At 39.8% G+C, this 20515-nt stretch overlaps 1 protein-coding gene across 1 annotated transcript in view; it reads left to right on the top strand.

The window, feature by feature from the left end:
* Positions 1-642: 642 nt before the first annotated feature.
* LOC132978938 (secretory phospholipase A2 receptor-like) overlaps positions 643-20515 on the top strand; it is a 36521-nt gene continuing 16648 nt past the window's right edge. Inside the window, exons 1-3 of the mRNA XM_061044319.1 lie at positions 643-649; positions 954-987; positions 8146-8805. Coding sequence (XP_060900302.1) covers positions 643-649; positions 954-987; positions 8146-8805 — 701 coding nt within the window. The remainder of the gene's footprint in view (positions 650-953; positions 988-8145; positions 8806-20515) is intronic.

Below are 20515 nucleotides of genomic sequence, written 5' to 3'. Positions count from 1 at the left end.
AATATGATATGTGGTTCCAGTGTGTTGTTCCCCGCTCTGTCCACGGCCCTGTCTCTCCAATGAAGGAATAAAAACAGCACAAAAATAAATGTTTAACAAATAAATATTAAAAATCATAAATTGAAATAAATAATGTGTGTGCTTTCCTTCACAACACAACATGTAACGAGCATTGACACACAGGCAGCCCATCTTAGTTTAGAGCCCACTCACCACGACAAGGTGCAGGCCATGAGTGGGGACACAGGACAAGACATACTTGGCAAACAAAACAAACTCAGACAGGACACATGCAAATACAATAAAAACATATGTGGACACAACAAATGCAGAACTTTGTCCTGAATAGAACTATAAATGTACAATATTTACATTGATGGGATGATTTTTGTTTTACATGTATTGAATTCAAATACTTACAAACTCTAAACTGTAAAGTGCAAACCTACAAAACCTATTTTTTCTCTCTTTGTGTAGAACAAAGGGGAGTGTTTTTTTTTTTTTTAACTTAGATGAACTCTAAAGTGCAAACATGCCAACAGACTTTGCTGAGAACAATTTGTTAACTTATTTACATAGAACCGCAGTAAAAAGTTCATTTACATTTATATTCAAGAGGATCAGTCTGAACACACAGACACCATGCCTGGTGATGGTTTCTGGAGACCACCTCTATCCTTCTGACGAATAAAACTGTGTGCAGCGCCATCAGTTGTTAAAGCCTGTGAGCAAGGTAAGCAGGTGATCTTCTCTTTCATCTTCTTTACTACAAATCCTGTGATGTAGTTGATTACTGCCTCTTGTATTCAGACAGGCAGGGTACATCTGGGAGGTCAGGGATGGTATCATCTTCTGGCACTTCCACCTCAATCAACTGCACTTCCATTCTTCATGCAACATTTCCAGCTGCAGGTGTTGAGTCGAGAATGTGGGTGTTGTCTCGAAGTAAACAGTTGCCTGTGCCTGTTTTCACTTGGTGCCTCACAAGTAGACGTTTGTAGGCCCCCCTGAACTGCCTGGCATTGGGGTTGTTATTGTGGCCACCCCTAGCTCTTAAGGCAGCAAAGAAGAGCTCCAAGTGGTCCTGACTGAGTTTGTAGGTCAGAAGATACCTGCATGGAGCTTCAGCTCTCTCAACAAGGTCATGATCGATGTTGAGTGCACTTCTGCCATTAGCAATGAAGCCATATATAGCAGTCTTCTTTTTTGTTGTGTGAAGAGGCACCAGCTTGTCGGACTGCTGGACCTTCAACCCCCGGAGCAAAGTTTCTGCCTGCTTCAAGATGTTCTCAGTCCGATCTTTAGTTGATGGCTTCATCTGCGCTTTGAAACCTTTGCCAAGGGGATTTCGGCTATTGAGCACATCAAAAGCGGCATCTACAGTGCGCAAAAGTGTGCGGTAGCAGCGCAACCCTTTATCTCCTCCAACTTCAACCCTTGCTCACAGAACTCCATAACATCTGCCACACTGCTGCTAAAGAGCTGTGCTGCCAGATGGACTTTCATTTTTTGGTTTTCTCCACTGTATGTGAGCCATCCTTAGCTTGTTGCCATGTCGAAGACCTTCTTTCTCTTGGAGATTGTTTAGAGCTTCAAAATATTTCCACTTTATCTTTCTTCCGTCTTCACTCTCAAATTACAGTGAAGATGCAAAAGCATTACGAAGAAGCTTCAGCATGTGGCATGCATCCAGGAGTACATTTACTCAGGGCTTCATGTTGTTGATATTTAGGTCAGCTCCAAGTTCCCTTATCATGGCCAAGTTGCTTGATGGGGCATCACACGTGAGTGAAACAACTTGAATACCAACCTCATGAAGCCTGCTTAGGCTCTCCCTTACAATGTTTGCCTTCTCTGATCCATCCATACCTGTGATAAGAAAGTATGCAATGGGAATTTTCCACGATTCATTTACAGCCCCAACCATGAGGGCCAAGGCCTGGGTGGCTAATGTGTTGTCAATTTCACCAGTGCCGTGAACATATGTCGACATAGCCATGCAACTGATCCCCTGAAAATTCGGTCATGTTGTGGATGTACATTTCATCCATCCTGAGAGCACAGATTGTTTCTTTTCCCTTCTCTCTGTTTGCCTGTAAATTACCTTTTAGCGCTGTAAAAGATGCTACAGTAAATCCTGGATCAGCTGTGCGGATGGTGTGACTGTGTGGTAAAGCTTTATTAAAGTTGTCACGCACATACTCATATGCCTTTGGAGAGTAAAAGTGCAGTGTGGTGGCAAACTGCTTCAGCTCCTTGGAGTACTTAGCTGACTTTTTCCCCTGTTGTATCTTCCGCAAAATGTGTTTTGGTACTTCATCAACTGACTCGAGCGAAGATGCACATTGACTTGATATCAATAGCTTCTTCAGTTGATTGATGACTTGTTTTAAGGAGCATATTAAGGAGCATATTTTTTTCTTTAAACGCCTGGACTTCTGGCATTTTCCTCTCAGCTTCTTCCTGTATTTTTTTAGGATCTCTTCAGTGGCCTGATTTCTCTGTTTCAGAGATCTCGGAGACTTCAGGTTGTACCAGTGATCCTCTTGAATGTCAAGTTTTGCTTGTGTTGATGTTGTTGCTTGATAACTATGATCTTCTATATTTCTATCCACTGTTACAGCAGTGTCAGCCTGACAGATGTCAATGCTAAGAGGGACATTTCCATTTGCATTGTTAGTCAAGATGGCATTGCTGTAATCGGCAGCAGAAGTCAAGCTGATGTAGCATTGGTCAACTATTGAATCCTCTTTATTGTCACCAGAAAACCTGCTATTTGAAAATGACGGGGGATTTACCTTGGTGTCACAACTATCCAAAATCCTGCGTTTAATTATCTAACCTTTGAGTCCATGCTGAAGGCATGCTCTTCAAAATGAACACTGCAAAGACGAGATGATGGTGTAGGTCTCCAGTCCTTCCGTCTCATGTTCACCACCCACTGCTCCAGTCTGCCTGTGTCACCACCACCTAAAGGAAAACTGTGCAAAAATATAATAATAGAGCTTCATATTATTTATCAAATGATGTACTGTGTGCAATGCAAAGTATGAATCATTTTGTCAGCCATATTTCCTTAACAGTAATTTAGACAGCTTGGTTACATAAGGGGTTTAAATGAAAACTATTGTGTTAATTATTGTCTAACTCTGTTTGTGTGATACTGTATAATGTATGTTCATTGGTGAAAATTGTCTGTGTTGACCATAACAGTGCTGTGAAAAAGAATTTCCCCAAGACAATAATGTCTAAAAAGTCTAAGTCTGTTGCAAAATAATAATTCAATATTTCATCAACATGCTGTATGTATATAAAATAGTATTTGATTGGGTTTTAATTTTAAATGGAAATAAATGTAATAGAGAAGGAATAGTATAGTAAATAACAGCTAAGTTACACCCCGCAAACCTTGTGGAGGAGGTAATATTTAAGTTAGGCTTTTGCGGCTTATACAGGTTTAAGTCATGGAGAGTTTGGACGGAAAGAAGGATGACTGCAAGCGCAAAATATGTATTGAAAGAGGCAAATAAATGTACAGTATTTTTCGAGTTATAGCAGATAAATCTGAACATAACAAAAATAAAATTTAACTTATAAAAAAACCTCGGCATTAAACAGGGCCTCTCTTTTCTTCCCTCTGTCTTTTGAATGAATTGTCATACATTGTGCAGGAGGTGTGAGCTGCGTTCTCTGTGGCACGGGCTATCAGGCTCGACACTCGGGCCGTTGTTGCGCACCAGACAGCTGGCCAGCGCTGTGTCTGATCGGACATAAACCAATATTAGAATATCTTCCCATCACTCCTCAAATTCCTGCATGTCAATCAAAACTGTGAGGAGTGATCATATCAGAGCCTAGACGCCAAACACAAACTATGTTCTGCTGCAATAAATGTTGGCAAGTGAGTTGTCTGACTAGCTCAGTAAAGTAATAATAATAGGCTTTATTTGGCATGGACATCACAGATACATTGGACGAACCAGATGCATTGTTTAAGTGTTTTAGCAAGCATGCTACTTCTCAACACTTGTCCACAGGAGGCTTTTGAAAGGAAAACAATTAAGATAGGGAGAAAAGTGATAAAACAGAGAAAACAATAAGGAGAGAATAAATAAATAGACATAAACCGTAGAGCAAAGGCAGAATGATCAAACAATAAACCAGTCAGAAGCTATTCATGTGAGCACTGTTGTTTTAATTTTAGCCATTGTTTGAGTCCTCTGTTAAAAGTATTACTGTTGCTCTCTAGTTTTATGCCAGTGGGCAGAGAGCTCCAAAGTTTTGCCCCCTTTGCAGAGAAAGCAGACTGGTCAAAAGATGTCATGTACATTGGGACAAGACAATCACCGCTGATGGAGGCTCGTGTGACTGCCCTACGAGAGCTCTGACGCCTAATGGCTAATTCAGATAACAGTGGTGACACATGATTATTTACACATTTAAAAAACAGTTTAAGATTACTAAAATTCATAAAATTGTCAAAGGTGAAAAGGTTGTGTTTTTTTAAAATGCCACAGTGATGCCATCTCATAGGTTTCTGGTCCATGACTTTTATTGTCTGCTTATATAAAAAAAACAATAGGTTTTAATGTAATTGGAGAAGTTTGGGACCATGATGTGATGCAATATGACAGATGTGAAGAAATCATTGCATGCATGCATAATTTGGCAGTTTGACATGAAATGTCCCTTCTAATAAAACGAAAACAATTTAGATTTGGTTTGACCTTCTTCACAATGTACTTAACCTGACTGTCAAATTTTAAATTCTCATCCATGATGATGCCTAGATACTTAACTTCTTTTACTACTTCAATTGCTTCATTCTTAATCCGTACCTCAAATACATCGTTTCCAGATCTATTACGTATGGAGAAGCACATGGCAACAGTTTTCAGCTGTAATAGTTAAATGAGACAACTCGAGCCATTTGGAGACATTACGTAATGCCTCTGTTAGGTGCTCACCTGCTAAGCTAGCTGTTTTAGTGGACACATGGATAACGGTATCATCGGCATAGATCTAACAGTTGGTGCCTGGACAGCAGTTTGGTAGGTCATTGATGTACATCAACAGTACACAACAGTGGACCAAGTACAGACCCTTGTGGTATTCCCATACTGTTGGCATGCAGATGAGACTTCACCCCATTGACCCTAACACATTGCTGTCTCCCCCCAGGTAAGAATTAAACCACTGCAGAGCTTCTGATGACATTTGGAATTGCTTTAATTTATTCAGTAAAATAGTGTGATTGACAGTGTCAAAGGCCTTTTTCAGGTCCAAGAACACTGCCCCGACAACATTTCCTTTATCCAGTGGAGCTTTAATATTTTCAAGCAAATAGCAGTTTGCTGTTTCAGTGGAATATTTTTGTCTAAACAGAAACTGCTGTGGATGAAGCAATTGGTTAGACTCTAAATGTTCCATCAATTGCTCAGCTACAATCTTCTCCAGAATCTTTGAGACTACAGGGAGAATAGCAATAGGCCTGTAATTACTTGCTATGTCCTTGTCTCCTGATTTAAAAACTGGGGTAATTATTGCAGTTTTCCAGCTATCTGGGAACATTTTTGTTTGTATTGACAGGTTAACTAAGTAAGTAATTGGCTCCAACAAATAGCTCTGATGTTTTTTGATTAATGCAGCATGAAGGTTATGAATATCCTTTGACATGGAGTTAGTCATGTTCAAAATCATCTTTTTAACTTTGTCATGTGATACCACTTTAATACAAAAGGAGCCTGTGCGATCATGGTCAGGTTCTTCAGGAGATGACTCTATAGTTTTGAAATGACTCGCTAACTCTTGTACACTCTCAATAAAAAAGCTATTAAAAATATTTGCAATAGACTCGTTACTATGAATTAAATTATTACAGACTTTAAGACTGCTTTTTCTTACTGGAGTTAATTAGTTTGTTTATGTGTTGACACAATTTAGAACTACTGCCACTGGCCTCTTCAATGAGTTTGGAGAAATGATTTGTCTTGGCCTTCCGCATTTCAGACACCACATTGTTCCTCAAGCCAGTATAAATAAGGTGGTCAGTATTGTTTTTAGTTATTAGAGACCTTTTAAGAGCAAGATCTCACTTTTTTATGATCTGAAGGATATAACTATTAATCCATGGAAGAGAATATTTCTTGGGTCAACTTTTCCAGGGTTTTGTGTATTTATTTAATAATTCACATAGGGTAGAGGCAAAAATGTTCTCACTGTGGTTTAGATCTGATTCTTTAGTTACCTGTTCCCAGTTGACTTACTTCAAAACATGTTCAAAGTCAGCTATTTTTGACTTGGGAATTGCTGTTGTTAAATTAGATTTTCTGTTTAATTGTGGTGGATTAGGCATTTTTTTAGTTAGCTTTCTTACCATCAGTGACACACACAATGTGGCAGTGCTGATCTACCTGTCTGATATGGACCACAGGTGACTTTAAGCTAATTGATAAGCTGTCGGGCAAAAACTTTCTTGAATTCATTCACTGTCAAATCTCTCAAATGTTATTGGCAGCTGTCTTGTTTTGGGGATGTTTGCTTTACTTTTAAAGTGTCCTGTAGTGGTTACTCATTCACCGGGTTCATCCTCTTTGCCCTTCACAGCTTTTGCATGTACTTTCCTTACTTACCCAAGAGTGACCAAATCAAATCAAAGAGAGCCCTTTTCAGCAGCTGTTGCTTTTAACAGTCCTCTTTTAATGTCTGTACTTTGTGTTGTGTTTTTTAAATGTAAGTTGTGTTCATGGTTTTAGCCTTGTCAAAGGAGAATATCTGTCACTGTTGGGACAGACAATAAAGTTCATGTGTCTATCTATCAGGTTCGTTTGACCTTGAGGATGGTGAGAGCACCTCTATTTACAAAACAAACATATATTTGAGTATGAGAGGCTCAGCCGGATTCTCTGATTTACTTAAACAAATGAAGGCAAAGAAAGTTGTGAGCTTGAAGACTGGCTCACACTGCAAGATGATCGGGGCAATTTTAGTTCCAATTCCTCCTTCTAGACAATCGCAGGGTCGCTCCCGACTCAAGGCTGCTCGGACCCGATTATCTGCCCAGATTCTCTTCATGTTCCAATCATGTCCCCAATCTGCTCGGAGATCGTCGGAGACGCCCCTATTTATTTCAAACATGTTTGATATTTAGAATTTAAAATCTTGACGAGTGCGTCATGAACGCGTCTGGACGACTACAATGTAATCACGAGAGACAAGGGAGGACTGTAGTCATGGCGACCACCGGCAGGATGCAACCCAGCGTTTCATTTTATGTTAGTTTTCGGTACAGATCATCAGTGCAGCACTTTTGAGAAACATTGTATCCATAAATCTACGATTGTATCAACTTTCCTGTATCCTACAACAACTTCCACTTCCTTCTCTTTCACCAGCCGTTGGAGTTTTCAAATGAAACTTTATTAACAATTGTCAACACTAGCTTTATTACTTTGAACTCGTCAGCTGAGCTGTCTGAGAGTTTTTTAGGGTGAAATGAGACACTATAGGCTCATCCATGGTGGGCCCAGAGGGACAAATTAGCATGTGATTAAATCACATTATTATTTCAGACCTTAACTAGTTCATGCTGACAGCCCTAGTTCAACTCTCTCTGCAGATACAAGATGCTGATTTTGTTATTTTACGTAACAAGTAATTATGTATTAAGTAGTCTATAAGTAAAAAAACTGATAGGTAACTATTACTCTTACCCTTAACCCTGAATCTGATTCTTCCTACACTGTGCGTGTCTGTTTGTGTGTGTGTCCTGATGACTCTCATGTTAATGTGGATGATATTATTGGTCAGGTTTATGATGGAACAAATATGAGACAGATGGTAGGATTGTCCAAGTGAAATTCAGACTCATTCATTGGTAATTTAATAAGAGCATCTGCAAATATGAAAACTGGCACAACCCACATAGACATTTTTTTAGGTATTTAAAAAGAGATGATACACGGAGAAGCCAGAGTTCTAACTTCTAGCTGACTGTTTAAGTCAATGTGTCCATTAGAGTCTCTGCCGGGGAATCATGATGACTAGCAGCTTCAACAGTCTCTGCATGCTCATCTTTTACTTCATCCTGGTTTTTTTTTGTCAGGCTTTTGAACAACACCGAATGTATGTTCATGTGCCTATTAGAATGACTTGGGATGATGCCCAAAAATACTGCAGAGCGAACCATACTGACCTGGCCATTTTCAGAACTGAGAGCGAGTATGAGGCACTGGAGAATCCATGTGGATTGGATAAATACTGCTGGATCGGTCTCCACAGAGATGATACAAATGCTGCTGTTTGGAACTGGGCTAATGGAGAAGAAGTCAGCTTTACAAGCTGGGCCACAAATGAACCTAATGACCTTTGGAGGAATGAGAATTGTACTGTCATGGAAAACAAACTTTGGATTGATATACCCTGTCATATCAAATTTGAAAGTTTGTGCTCTGAGGATGATCTGATCTTAGTGAAAGAAGAGAAGACATGGGAGGAGGCTCTGGAACACTGCAGGACTCTTCAAACTGACCCTGATTCAAAAGACACACACTTCAACCATCTCTACGACCTTCCACACATGCATGCTGAACATAACAACCGATATGTCAAAGACTTGATCCAAAATGCCCAAACAAAGGAGGTGTGGATAGGTCTACGTTTCCTGGCAGGAAACTGGCTGTGGGTGAATGGCTTCCCTCTGGAGGAACAACTGCTGGTCTGCCCTAAACCCAAGATGAACTGTGGGACAATGTCGAAGACAGGAACTCGTTTGTTCAGAGACTGTTCAGGGAGGAGGAATTTTTTGTGCTCATTAAAAATAATCTGTATTAATATTTGAGCTATATGCTCTATGTTTGCTTGTGTCAAGGAATAGTAGATTGGGCATCTGTATTTCATATTTTAGATAACTTTTAGATTTAAGATTACTATATAAACATGCTGAATGACAATCATTTATAGTAGTAATAGCTGGTCATTTCTGTATAGATTCCCATTTTGTGTTTTTTATGTTGTTGTCTACACATTAAATAAATGTTTGTATTTTGGTAGAAAAAGACATGTTTAAGTTTCTTACAGAGGTGTAATATTGTACCACTGAGCTATATGAGAAGTTTTTTTGGAGAAGTGTTTGTCTCACTAAATAAACAAAAAAACAAAATGTGATTTTTTTTTACAAATGAGACTGACAATCTCAGGATGTTTGCTAAAGAAAGAACATTTTCTGAACAGTCAGATGATCCCATAAAATGATCTGTGTGTGTGTGTGTGTGTGTGTGTGTGTGTGTGTGTGTGTGTGTGTGTGTGTGTGTGTGTGTGTGTGTGTGTGAAAACAGGATCTTGTGTTCAGATCTTAAGGTCAGACAACAACTGGTTTTTGGTCTTTCGTTGCACAGTCTGTGTCACTGTTAAGTTTTCAAACTCCAACATAAACACCTGACGCAGAGTAAAAGTGAGTGGGTTCTTTCACTGCCCTGTTTCCCTGTTTGTTCTTGAATGTGATGAAGGTGACTGTCTTTACATAGCAAACACATATTTGAGTAGAGAGACTCAGCCGGATTCTCTGATTTACTGAAACAAATCACGTGACACTTCATCAACTAAACCATTGAGCAACTTCACTTGTTTCTTTACTTTGTCTTACATTTGGTGCCACTCAGTTTACTACCCAAAGCAAACACCAATTTCCTTAAATGTACAGTAACATATAGAGCAATGAAAACATGGAATTCCATCTGGGATGAGTCCCAAATCTTGAGTACGAGACCAGTCTGAAGTCTTTGAGGGGCGACTCCAAATCAGGTCTTGAGTCACATAAGTGTGACTCGAGTTAGAGTCTCGAAATTGAATCCCCATCTCTGCTGTCTATTTAAAGAAGACATATTATACCCCTTCTCCACCTTTTCAAACAGTCCCCCTGTGGTCTAAATGAAACGTCTGTGCTGTGCTTTGTTCAAAATATAACATGAATCAAGCACCAGAGGAGGTTTGTGACCCTGTATAAACCAGCCCTCTCAGAACGCTCCGTTTTGGTGTGTGTGTCTCTTTAAATGTAATGACCCCCCCACTAAGTTTTCCCCGTAGACATCACTCCTCTGTAGAGAGAATAAAAATGGCAGACCTGCACAAAAGTTTTGTTCTAGGCTGGGGGTGGAGTCCATGGGTGGAGATACCAGAGGAGGGGAGGGGATTTTTTTTTTTAGCAGAATCCAGCTTGTGAAACGGAGCATTTTTCTCTGTGTTGTAAGACTTATGCAGACCATAAACAAAGGACTGGATGGATTTATTTCACATTTTGTGGGTCAGTAGACACTCAGGTTACCCAATTATATGTTCATAAACACTGTGAAAGTGGATTTGTCAAAATATGTCCCCTTTAAGGGTTCAAAATGCATCACTATACTGTCTTAGTTATCTGGGAACAGCTGTGGCTCAGTGGTAGAGTCGGTTGTCTCTCCACCGGAAGGTTGGAGGTTCAAACCCCAGCTCCTGCATCCAAATGTCCGATGTGATGTCCGATGTGTCCCTGGACAAGTCACTTGATCCCAAATTGCTCCCCCTGCTTCGTCATCAGTGTGTGAATGTGAATGAATTGATAAGTTAATTCTGATGGTCACTTCACATAGCAGCCTCTGAAATCAGTGTGTGAATGTGTAGGTGTGACCTACGGTACAAAATGGTTTTGCGTAGTCATAAAACTAAAAAAGTGCCATATAAGCCCAAGTACATTTACCATTTAGTCTTTGTTAAACAGTTAATTCATTTTTTTTTTTTAAAGATTTATTTTTGGGCTTTTTGTGCCTTTAATGTAGAGATAGGACAGTGGATAGAATCTGAAATCAGGGAGAGAGAGAGGGGAATGACATGTGGGAAAGGAGCCACAGGCTGGATTCAAACCCAGGCTGCCTGCTTGGAAGACTACAGCCTCCATACATGGGGCGCGCACACTAACCACTGCGCCACCAGCGCTTAAAATATCTTTTGTGCATGTAGTACCATGCACATATACATACATATATATAGCTATAAGCTAAAATAATTTTGACTCATCATGTAACTGATTGTGCCACATACCTCAATCATTTAACAGAATTTCAACTTCTTCATCATTGCAAATAATCAAAGCCATCTACTAAAACCTGCATCATTGTCTTTTCCTGTTCATTGAAGACCCTCAGTGACATTCAGCAGGCCTTTGGATCAAGAGTGGCCAACAGTTACTCTGTGACTGAATGTCTGCCATACTGAGCTTATACAAAAAGATCTAAAAAGAGCTTTGTCTCATGAGTGAGCAGTTGTGTAAGTGATGCCCTACATAACCGCACCCCTCACCTTTTCTGTCATTTTGCAGGACAGGCTTACCTGGAAGGCCCTCTTTAACTGTGAAAGGCGCACACAATCCTATTTGAAGCCTGCTCTTAGGGTTTAGCCACTTTTTAATTCAAATCACTCACACCACTGTGTCGGGACAGGGAGGGGGTGGGGGTGGGGGGGTGGACTTAATATAAAACCCAAATCCCATTAGAGATGGACCGCAGGAAAACGAGGGGTTGGCACTGTGTCACTTTACCACAGGATGTGAAGAGAGAACTCTTTGATGAGGGTCAGAGATGATGTCCCACAATGCCCGCTGTCTCCTTTTTTGTTTTCACATTTCTACCCATCAAGCTGGAAATCGCCAGAAGTGAAATGTATCATTACAGGATCTGTGTCCGCAGAGGAGCAGGGCTAGAAGGAGTAGGTGACTTATCTGCCATAGATGTGGGTCTTTTGGGTAATAAGGCATGCATGAGAAGCTGTTTCCCTCGTCTGAATGGGGTATCCGTGTCGCTTGGTCCCTGTGTAGCCTGCAGACTCTCTGAAGTGGTCGACATAGCTTGGCCTTCTTGTGTAATTAGTCTCCTGAACCATGTAGGATATGTGTTTCTCGATGGCTCACCTCCCCTTCTTTCACTTAAATCTCTCTCTCTCTCGCTCTCTCTCTCTCACACACTGACTCTCCCCTTCTTTTACAAGTCCCACATGTTCATGCAGGTTTTATTTCTTGTGTTGCTGTTGCCCTTCGTTTGACAATGAAGTGGAAAAATGAAAGATAAAGGTTGCTTTGTGTTAAACCATCTCTAGTTGTCATTCTTTGAAGAAACCTCTTAATGCGGAATAGTATTTGTGTTTCCTATGGGTGCTCCATGCAGGCCATTTGAAAACTTCAGAAAGAAAAATCAGAGTTGTAGTATAAGAAAGTATAATTCCCGCTTGAAAATACTAATTTCAGAGTTTTATTTGAACTTCTTCTAATTTGTTCTGAAGACATTTGAGGCTTTCTGCTGATTGCGATTCTGTTGTATGAGAGAATTTCAAAAAAATGCAAAATTTAAGTCCTAAAAGTAAAATCATTTCAAGTCATCTGCCTCAAGTCTACGTCAAGTCAAGTCTTTTATTACTGTCAGTCAAGCAAGTCTCAAGTCCTCAAATTTGCAACTCGTGTCTGACTCGAGTCAAGTCATGTGACTCTTTAATGACTTGGTAGGAATTCCCATTCTGGTACGGGCTCTTGACTGATTTTATTGCGCTGTTTTTATTGGTTTTTATATTTTGTTGTGCTGTCTGATTTTTTAAATTCCTTTTTGTTTATGTTTTATGTTGATGTTGTCCTTGTGTTTCTTGTCTTCTGTGTGCTCCTGCTGCAACGCATATTTCCCCTTGTGGGACAACAAAGAATCTGAATCTGAATATGAGATGAAAATGATTAGGTGATGTAATGGGCAAAAGTGAAGAGTGAAATGGGAAGATGGACTATTATTTTCAAAACGGTTAAATAGGCAAGAGTTTCCATAACAGGGATGTGATAACTGATGCAAATTAATGTTCATTTGCAAAAGCATTCCTTTTTTTTCTTAAAATTCCAGACATATTTTTGTTTTCTCCAGGTAATATCAATCAGACTGAAGTTGAGTGGCTTTGACCTAGTTTCCCATAGCCTTTATCATGTTTTACACCAGAAACGGATTTTGGATCAGGAAACTGTTCAAGGCTATTTTAGGTGTTAATTACAACTCCCATCTATTTTCACGAATGGCAAACAATATTTTTGCACACAAAATCCTGTGTAATGATGACTCCCCACATTCCTGCTTCGGCATGTTGACAAACATTAAAATAACAGACACTTACGTTTGTGTTTTTTCTCCATGTTTTGAAGTCAGCTGTTGCGAAGGTATTCTGTGTATTTATATTGGACACCTGTGAGGGCTGCGCAAATCGATGTAATTGCGTACAGCCGAAAGACTTCCGGGAAGGCTGGTCTCATGTTTCCTCGATCATGGCTCCTCCGAGTTATTTCCTCGATCCTCGGTGCCGAAATAAGCAACTTCAGACATGAGAAGTACCCAGTGTTGCTGTTTTCATTTGCTTTTGTGTCAGTGGGATTTTTTTCTGTCTTCCCTCTACTCACCAGATGCTGAATTCATGTGCTCCTTAGATGGTCCCAGTTTCCGAGTTGGAAAGTCTCTCTTCCGACTTCAGTATGTTCACGTCATTTCAGCTCAGAAAGTCGGAATCGGAATGCTAGAACAATAGCTAAAAACAGTGTGGATACTAGGAAGATGATGTGGGGAATGTCACTGTTAGAAGTCATATTTCAGCAAAAAGTTTAAATATGTGAATTAATAAAAATGATCTTAACATTAACAAAACATATTTAGCCCCCCATGTGATGACGATTATGACGTCAGGTCGACAAGTCGGGCATCTAATTCTTTCCAGAGTTTCCAAGTTGTTGGAGGCGTTCATGTGCATTTTACAACTCGGAAACTCGTTCTTTGGATGTGTCCGACACCACATGAATGCACCAAATTGTTATTTGTGGCAGCTTGCTGTGAGAATGTTTTCTTTTAGTTTATTATTTAGTCTACTTGCTTTTCTTTTGTTTTCTGCTTTTTTGTACATTTTTGGGTTAATAAATCCACCACTTTATTTTTTGCAAAGATTTCTGCCTCCTGCGCAACATCTTTACTCAACCCCAGTGCCAAATAGGCACACTTTAATCCTGTTTTTCATCTAGATTTACAACCAGCAGTGCTACAGGATGAATAACAAATTTGGAAACAGAAGGAAACATCAATTACTGGAATATTCCAGTCTGAAATTAAGTGGCTGAATAATCATAAACATGGAGGTAACGAGTAAAAATGAGAGCCAATATATGAACTATTTTTTTTGTAATTCTAAATTTGTCTGAGAAGATGGGGCAGGTGATGGGCACAGCCTGGGCATGTCCAATGTCCAGGATATTATGCTGTTCAGAGTGCAAACGTCACCTTTTAAAAGCTGTTTTTAATTGTTTTACCACGTTTCTTCCTTGGTTGTTGGATTTTTTTTTATTTCAGTTCCCCTTCTGAGTAATACTTGAGATCTCTGCTGAATGTTTTTATAAAAAGAAGTGCTTATTATTCAAGTGGGATATTTTTATGTAAACAAGTATTGAGGTGCTCAACTGGCACTTACAGTAGCATTGCATACTGAGAAATCTTACAGGACCTGTTCTCTTGTCTCTGACTCCATAATGATTCATTCCACTTTGACGCCTGGTTATGTCAATGTGATTATAAGATAATAAATTAAATAGTTATGACGGTAAGATTGGGTGCTATCTAAAAAATATCAAATGTCAAAAGCACTCATCAGTGTTCTGTAAATCTTGTGCTTCCCCTGTTTATTAGGCTCAGTGGATCTTTCACATCTTTAACTTAACTGACGGCTTCAGGAGGAAACACACAGAGGTGACAGCAAGCAGGCAATGTGGTCATGTGGTTCAAATCAGCAGACTGAAGGGAAAATCCTCTGCGTAGGAGGAGAATGAGTCACTCCCTGACCTCTGTCACAAACTACCAATCAGGGGCTTAAAAGCAAAGCCCTTTAACCCCCAACTGTGCAGGTGGAGCAACACTAGGAGACATTTTGACTCTTGTGCATGTGTGTGTATTCTTGAGAACAGAACAGAAACATTGTCTTTATTTTGAGACATGCTTCTCTGCATACATTAACACTTGAGACAACAGCCATGTAAGCTTGGCTCAGTGTGCGAGCAATCAACCAGCCAACATTAGCTAAAGAGCACCACTGCCTCGGTCACATTTCCTCCATGCTCCAGTATACGATTGAGATTGTTCCTAAGTTGAAAGAAAATGAAGAAATAAATGACTGAGACGTGGGAGGGAAGGAGGACGGGCAGACTCACTCGCCTGCCTTGTTAGAGGAAAGAATAATTACTGGAGCATTACACAGTAATGCATCAAACGATCATGTCAGTTTCGACTGTGCATGAGGAATGATTAACAAGCTAGAAGAGCTGTCCTGCAGTGTGAAATGGCACAAGGAAGCAAAATATTTAAAGAAGAAATGTGTGCTATAATCAAGGTTAACTGTGCTGTGTGGCAAGGAGAGAAAGGTGCTACATGGGCGGCAGTAGCTCAGTCTGTAGGGACTTGGGTTGGGAACCAGAGGGTCACTGGTTCAAGTCCCGGTGCAGACCAAATATGCAAGTTGGTCTGGTAGCTGGAGAGGTGCCAGATCACCTCCTGAGCACTGCCAAGGTGCCCTTGAGCAAGGCACCAAACCCCCTCCCCACCATCAGCTCAGGAGCACCCGCTATGGGCAGCTCCGTCACTCTGACATCTCTCCATTAGTTCATGTCCATAGGATCCTGTTTGTGTGCATGTGTGTGTATATATTTCAGCCTATGTGTGTGTTGCATGACTACAGAGTGTAAAAACTGAAACTTCCCCTTGCGGGGATCAATAAAGGTAAAATCTTAAATGGAGTTTTTTAATGTACCTGTCATGAGTTGATCTTGTTTAGTTTTTTTTCATTGCTTATGTGCGTTTCCTGTTTTATTTTGTATTTTCCTTTGCTTGTGTTTCTCATTCCCTGTGTGTATTGTTACAGTTATATTCTTGAGCTTCCTGTTTTATTTTGTAGTTCTTGTCCCCTTCCGTTGTGTGTTTCCCCCCCTTTTTTTGATTGCACTCATTTGTTTCACCTGTGGCCCAGTTCAGTATGGAGTGCAGACTTTTCAGTAGACTGAACCCCTCGTGGTCATTTTTGGGGTCCACCGCAGAAGACTGAACATTTCAGCATGGATACTATACTTCAGAGTTTTGTGCAGTATGGTGTGGATGCATCCTTCAAGGAAATTCTTTGTATTTGAACACCCACATTGCTGTGCGAAATTTAATTTAAAACGTCACTTCACCTGCGCCTCCAAATCAAAACAAACGAGGATGAAAAAAAAACAAAAACCAGGGGCGGGTGCGGCCGGTTTGGGTTAAGCACCTTTCAAATGTTAGTTGTTAAATAGTTTTCATGCAATGTGACGTTTTGTATTATTTATTGAGCAATCGTGCATATTGCAGCCGAGTTGGATTTTCAACAACCTGTGGCAGTTAATGACACCACTTCCACACTGAATGAATCAGACGAACGTGACCAGACACAGATATAAAGGCTTTATTAACTTAAGGGTCCTGATAGGCCCCTACTTCCATTGTGTTGGCTCAAAACAAATGTATAGGTTCAAGGAGAGCAGGAGACATGCATTCAGTTCACCAACCATATATTTATTTTAAAATGTTCTACTTGTTGCTGGAGTACCTGAGGAAATAGAAGGCAATAGTAAGTATCATAAAAAGTTTTTTATTCCACAATAATAAATATCTATAAACTACAGCTACAGATTTAACCAAACAACTATAATTAGACAGGGTATTACCGCGGGGAGATTCTATCACAGCAGACCCCACTAGATACCACCATGGGAGCCCACTGTGATCACCAACACTGCAAGAAGAAAAGACGATCTACCAAACACTGAGTGACCACCACCAGCAGGTCTACCACACTGCATGCAAGGATGTGGATCCCACACGTACTCATCCCGCTGCCTCTAAATAAAATAAAGTCAAATGGGAACTTCAGTTGGTTCAGTTCACAGGTTATACATTCATGGGTTTAAATATGGGCAGTTACTCAGTAAATTATCCACCAGTATAAACAACATGGACAGTAAGCACAACAACTATCGACCCGAGTCCAGATTAAAAAAACTATCTCAGACAGACGACATGGATGAGATGATTCAGGCAAAGCAGCAGTCTGGCCCTGATTAAAGGAGACACCTGGAAGGGCAGCAGGCTGACTACACTGGCTAAAACTATTTCCTCTTCAACATGAGGCTAAAGAGCATATCAGTAAGGATAATCAGGACAGCTCATTACATCTGCACACAGCAAGCAGTCCCACCACACATCTACCAGGATTCAAGCAAAAAGAGGGCACTAATTGTCTTCACCTGTCCTTATAAAGGGTGCAAACTCTTCCTCAACCAGAGGGCATTCTCACCCCATGATACTTATGGTGTTTGGCAAACAACAAATTGGTGCATTTCCGCCACCTACTGGTATGGAGTGTGGATCAAAATATCTAATGTGTACTACTTTCTGTAAATAATAATAAAAATCAATAATGAAAAAATAAAAACAATTATAATTATATCCTCTCAATCAACTGAGTTTGTCTAAGGTACTCAAATAAAATCATATAGCCTTCATTTTCTGATTTCGTTTGTAAGATATCTATTAAATCCAAGTGTACTTTAATTTCTTTCAACTTTTCCACCGTCTGTCTTCTTTTTAAACTTTATTTCTGACAGTGTAAATTGACATGTTACACTGTCTCCTCTTGTCCACAGTATAGTCACATCTACCTGTATCATGTTTTCCTATTGTACACAATGTACTATTGAATCCAGTGTGTCCAAATCTTAATCTAGATATTATTCTTTAAATTCTCCTATTTGTTCCTGCACTTCTCATTTCACCAGCCTTCCTTTGGATTCTATAAAACCATCGTCTTTTCCTTTCCTCCTCCCACTGCCTCCCTTTTCTTCTATCTCTGTTTAATACTGCTCTTCACTTCTGTTCTCATGCTAACTATAAAATCTACTTGAGTATTTAATGTAGCCCCCTTTGCCACCTTGTCTGCTGATTCATTTCCTTGTATGCCTATGTGTGCAGGTACCCATAAAAACATCATTTGAATTCTGTATCATGTTTGATTTCTAGTAAAATGTCCGGTCTGCTGTCTGAATGACTGTATTGTAAACTGATGAGTGATGAACTTGAAGCTGAACAAATGACTGATCTCAATGGTCTTGTATCCTCTATCCACTGTACTGCTAATAAAAGTGTGATCATTTCCCCTGTATAAACTGATAACCCCTCACTGATTTTTTTCCCAACTTTGACCTGAAACTCCGGAAAACAATATATGACTATATTGTATGATGACAATGCTCACTCAGAATTCAGACGTTCCACTAGTGAATAGTGAGTGATTTCATACACAACCTCTGTGTATCTTCTTCTTCTTCTTTCCCTTCTGTAAGTCTTCCTACTCGTGTTCTGTGATGTGTTTCCTCGTGGTTCTCTATTTCTCCTTGTGGATTTTTGTTGCACTTTTTGGGGGTTTACAATTGCTATGTTTTTGTTTGCTGTTTGTTAAAATATATATATTTTTTAATTTTGCTATCTGCACTTGGGTCCTCCTCTATTTTTTCTTCACACTGTGACAATACCAAAAATAAACATGTCTTCATTCCTGATGAAAACATACATTTAAAGTAGAGAAAAAAGACATGAAACATAAATAATAGTTTGTTTCTGGAGCACATTAAGGTAAAATATATCCATGCTGCCTCTCCTTTACAATGTTTATACATTGATCACCTTAAGGGCAACATCCTTGAGGAATTTTTCCAAAGTACAATAAAAACATTGCTGACGGATTATGTCCACTGTGGAGGAAATTACAGCCCATAGGGTTTGAGGGTCAGACATACATTCACATACAGTGCCTGTCGTTCCCGGACTGCTGTCCCTGTGACATATGGTCCCATAGGTCAAAGAAACAGCCTGCAGCGTCAGAAACTCAGACAGCATAGATGAAAAGTCATTTCTTAGATGCTACTGTTTGGACTATAGAAAGTTCTTAATGATGACACATGTACTTTTAGGTTCAGATCCAGATGTAGTTGTTCACACATATATTTTCTCCCTCACCCCCACAGCCGGCTGAGGATTTCAATCATGTCCCAGACTTAACAGCACTGATCTTATTGTTAAAATAGTTTTTCTTGTACCTGGAAAAGTTGGAAAATTGGAGATAACATGTTAACCCATGAGCTACTATCAAACGACAGCTAACTATAGAATTCAGCCACCTACTGGATAATATACTGTTTAGAAAGAGCCCTTTTTTTTCTAGCTGGTTTTGATATTTCTTTGGTTAAATGATGATGTCACTCATCAATGTGATTAAATTGAAAAATAATTGTACGCCTCAAAGTGTTTCTACATCTGGCAATTCAGATGAGTAATTATCCCAAGGTAAGTGACAGGATTTTCAATTTACTTTTCCCTCTTTGGTTGACATAGGGCTTTAAAGAAATACTCAGAACATACTAATTTCTGTTATTTTGGCATGTTATATTGATTTATTAGAGTTCCAGTAAGTGGCTGCATATTGACATTTACATAAGACATTTATTTGCACAAAATTGCGTTGGGTGACAAGCAGCCCAGCAGCAATAGACAAAACTTAAAAAACAAACTTGAACAAGTAGCAAAAATCGACTCCCCTTTGGGAATTTATTTTCAGCAGCAGGTGTTGGACTGTGCTACAGAAAATGATGCTCACCAATAATAAAGCGCTTAGTTAACCTTCAGAGCCAACCTTTACCTTTGCAAAATTGGCCTCAAATAACACCAAGCACATCCACGCCATCGTCAAAGTCAGCTCAGTATCACAGGGGAAGAGACCCCAAATAATCTGAAGCACAGAAATGAAACAAATATGGAGACAAAGGGAATTCTGACAATTAATAATGTAGACTTCATACTAATAAACCGCAGATTCATCAATAGACAGCTCATGTGTCACACTGTTTGAGCCATGCATCATGCGTTGGACTGATATGTTCAGAATCAACCCATTGAATCTCATATCTGAGCCATCTTTTCAGATCATCCATCTCCTCTCTGTAATCATCATCATAACTCCGCCACAGCCCAAATGACAAACCATCCAGTCACAGAGCATATTGCATTTATAACTGGAGCTCCGGCAAGTGGTAAATGTTCCCTCAGCTGGACTTATATAATGTATTTAAAGCACGGAATCCTATCTTACTTCTTTAATTAATTCCATAAATCATTATTAATAACCTTTAAAGCCCCCCCATCTGCATGGTTATAATCACCATAGTCAATCTTTGGTGTCAGGTTTGATTGCCAATCCATGTCCTTCTCTAATTGACCTTGTCCAGCGAGGGAAGAGCAGACAATATTGCGTTTTCCCACTGGTGCCGCTCTCATTTCTGCTCCAAATGAAGACTGCTCCCAGTTTGTTCAGCAGATTGAATTCCATCACTTCATCCTTTAAACAGATGACACGCGGGCCACTT

The sequence above is a fragment of the Labrus mixtus genome, chromosome 1 (assembly GCF_963584025.1).
Source record: "Labrus mixtus chromosome 1, fLabMix1.1, whole genome shotgun sequence".
Taxonomy (NCBI): Eukaryota; Metazoa; Chordata; class Actinopteri; order Labriformes; family Labridae; genus Labrus; species Labrus mixtus.
Note: the sequence above shows the minus strand (reverse complement) of the source record. Positions and strands in the feature narration are given on the sequence as shown.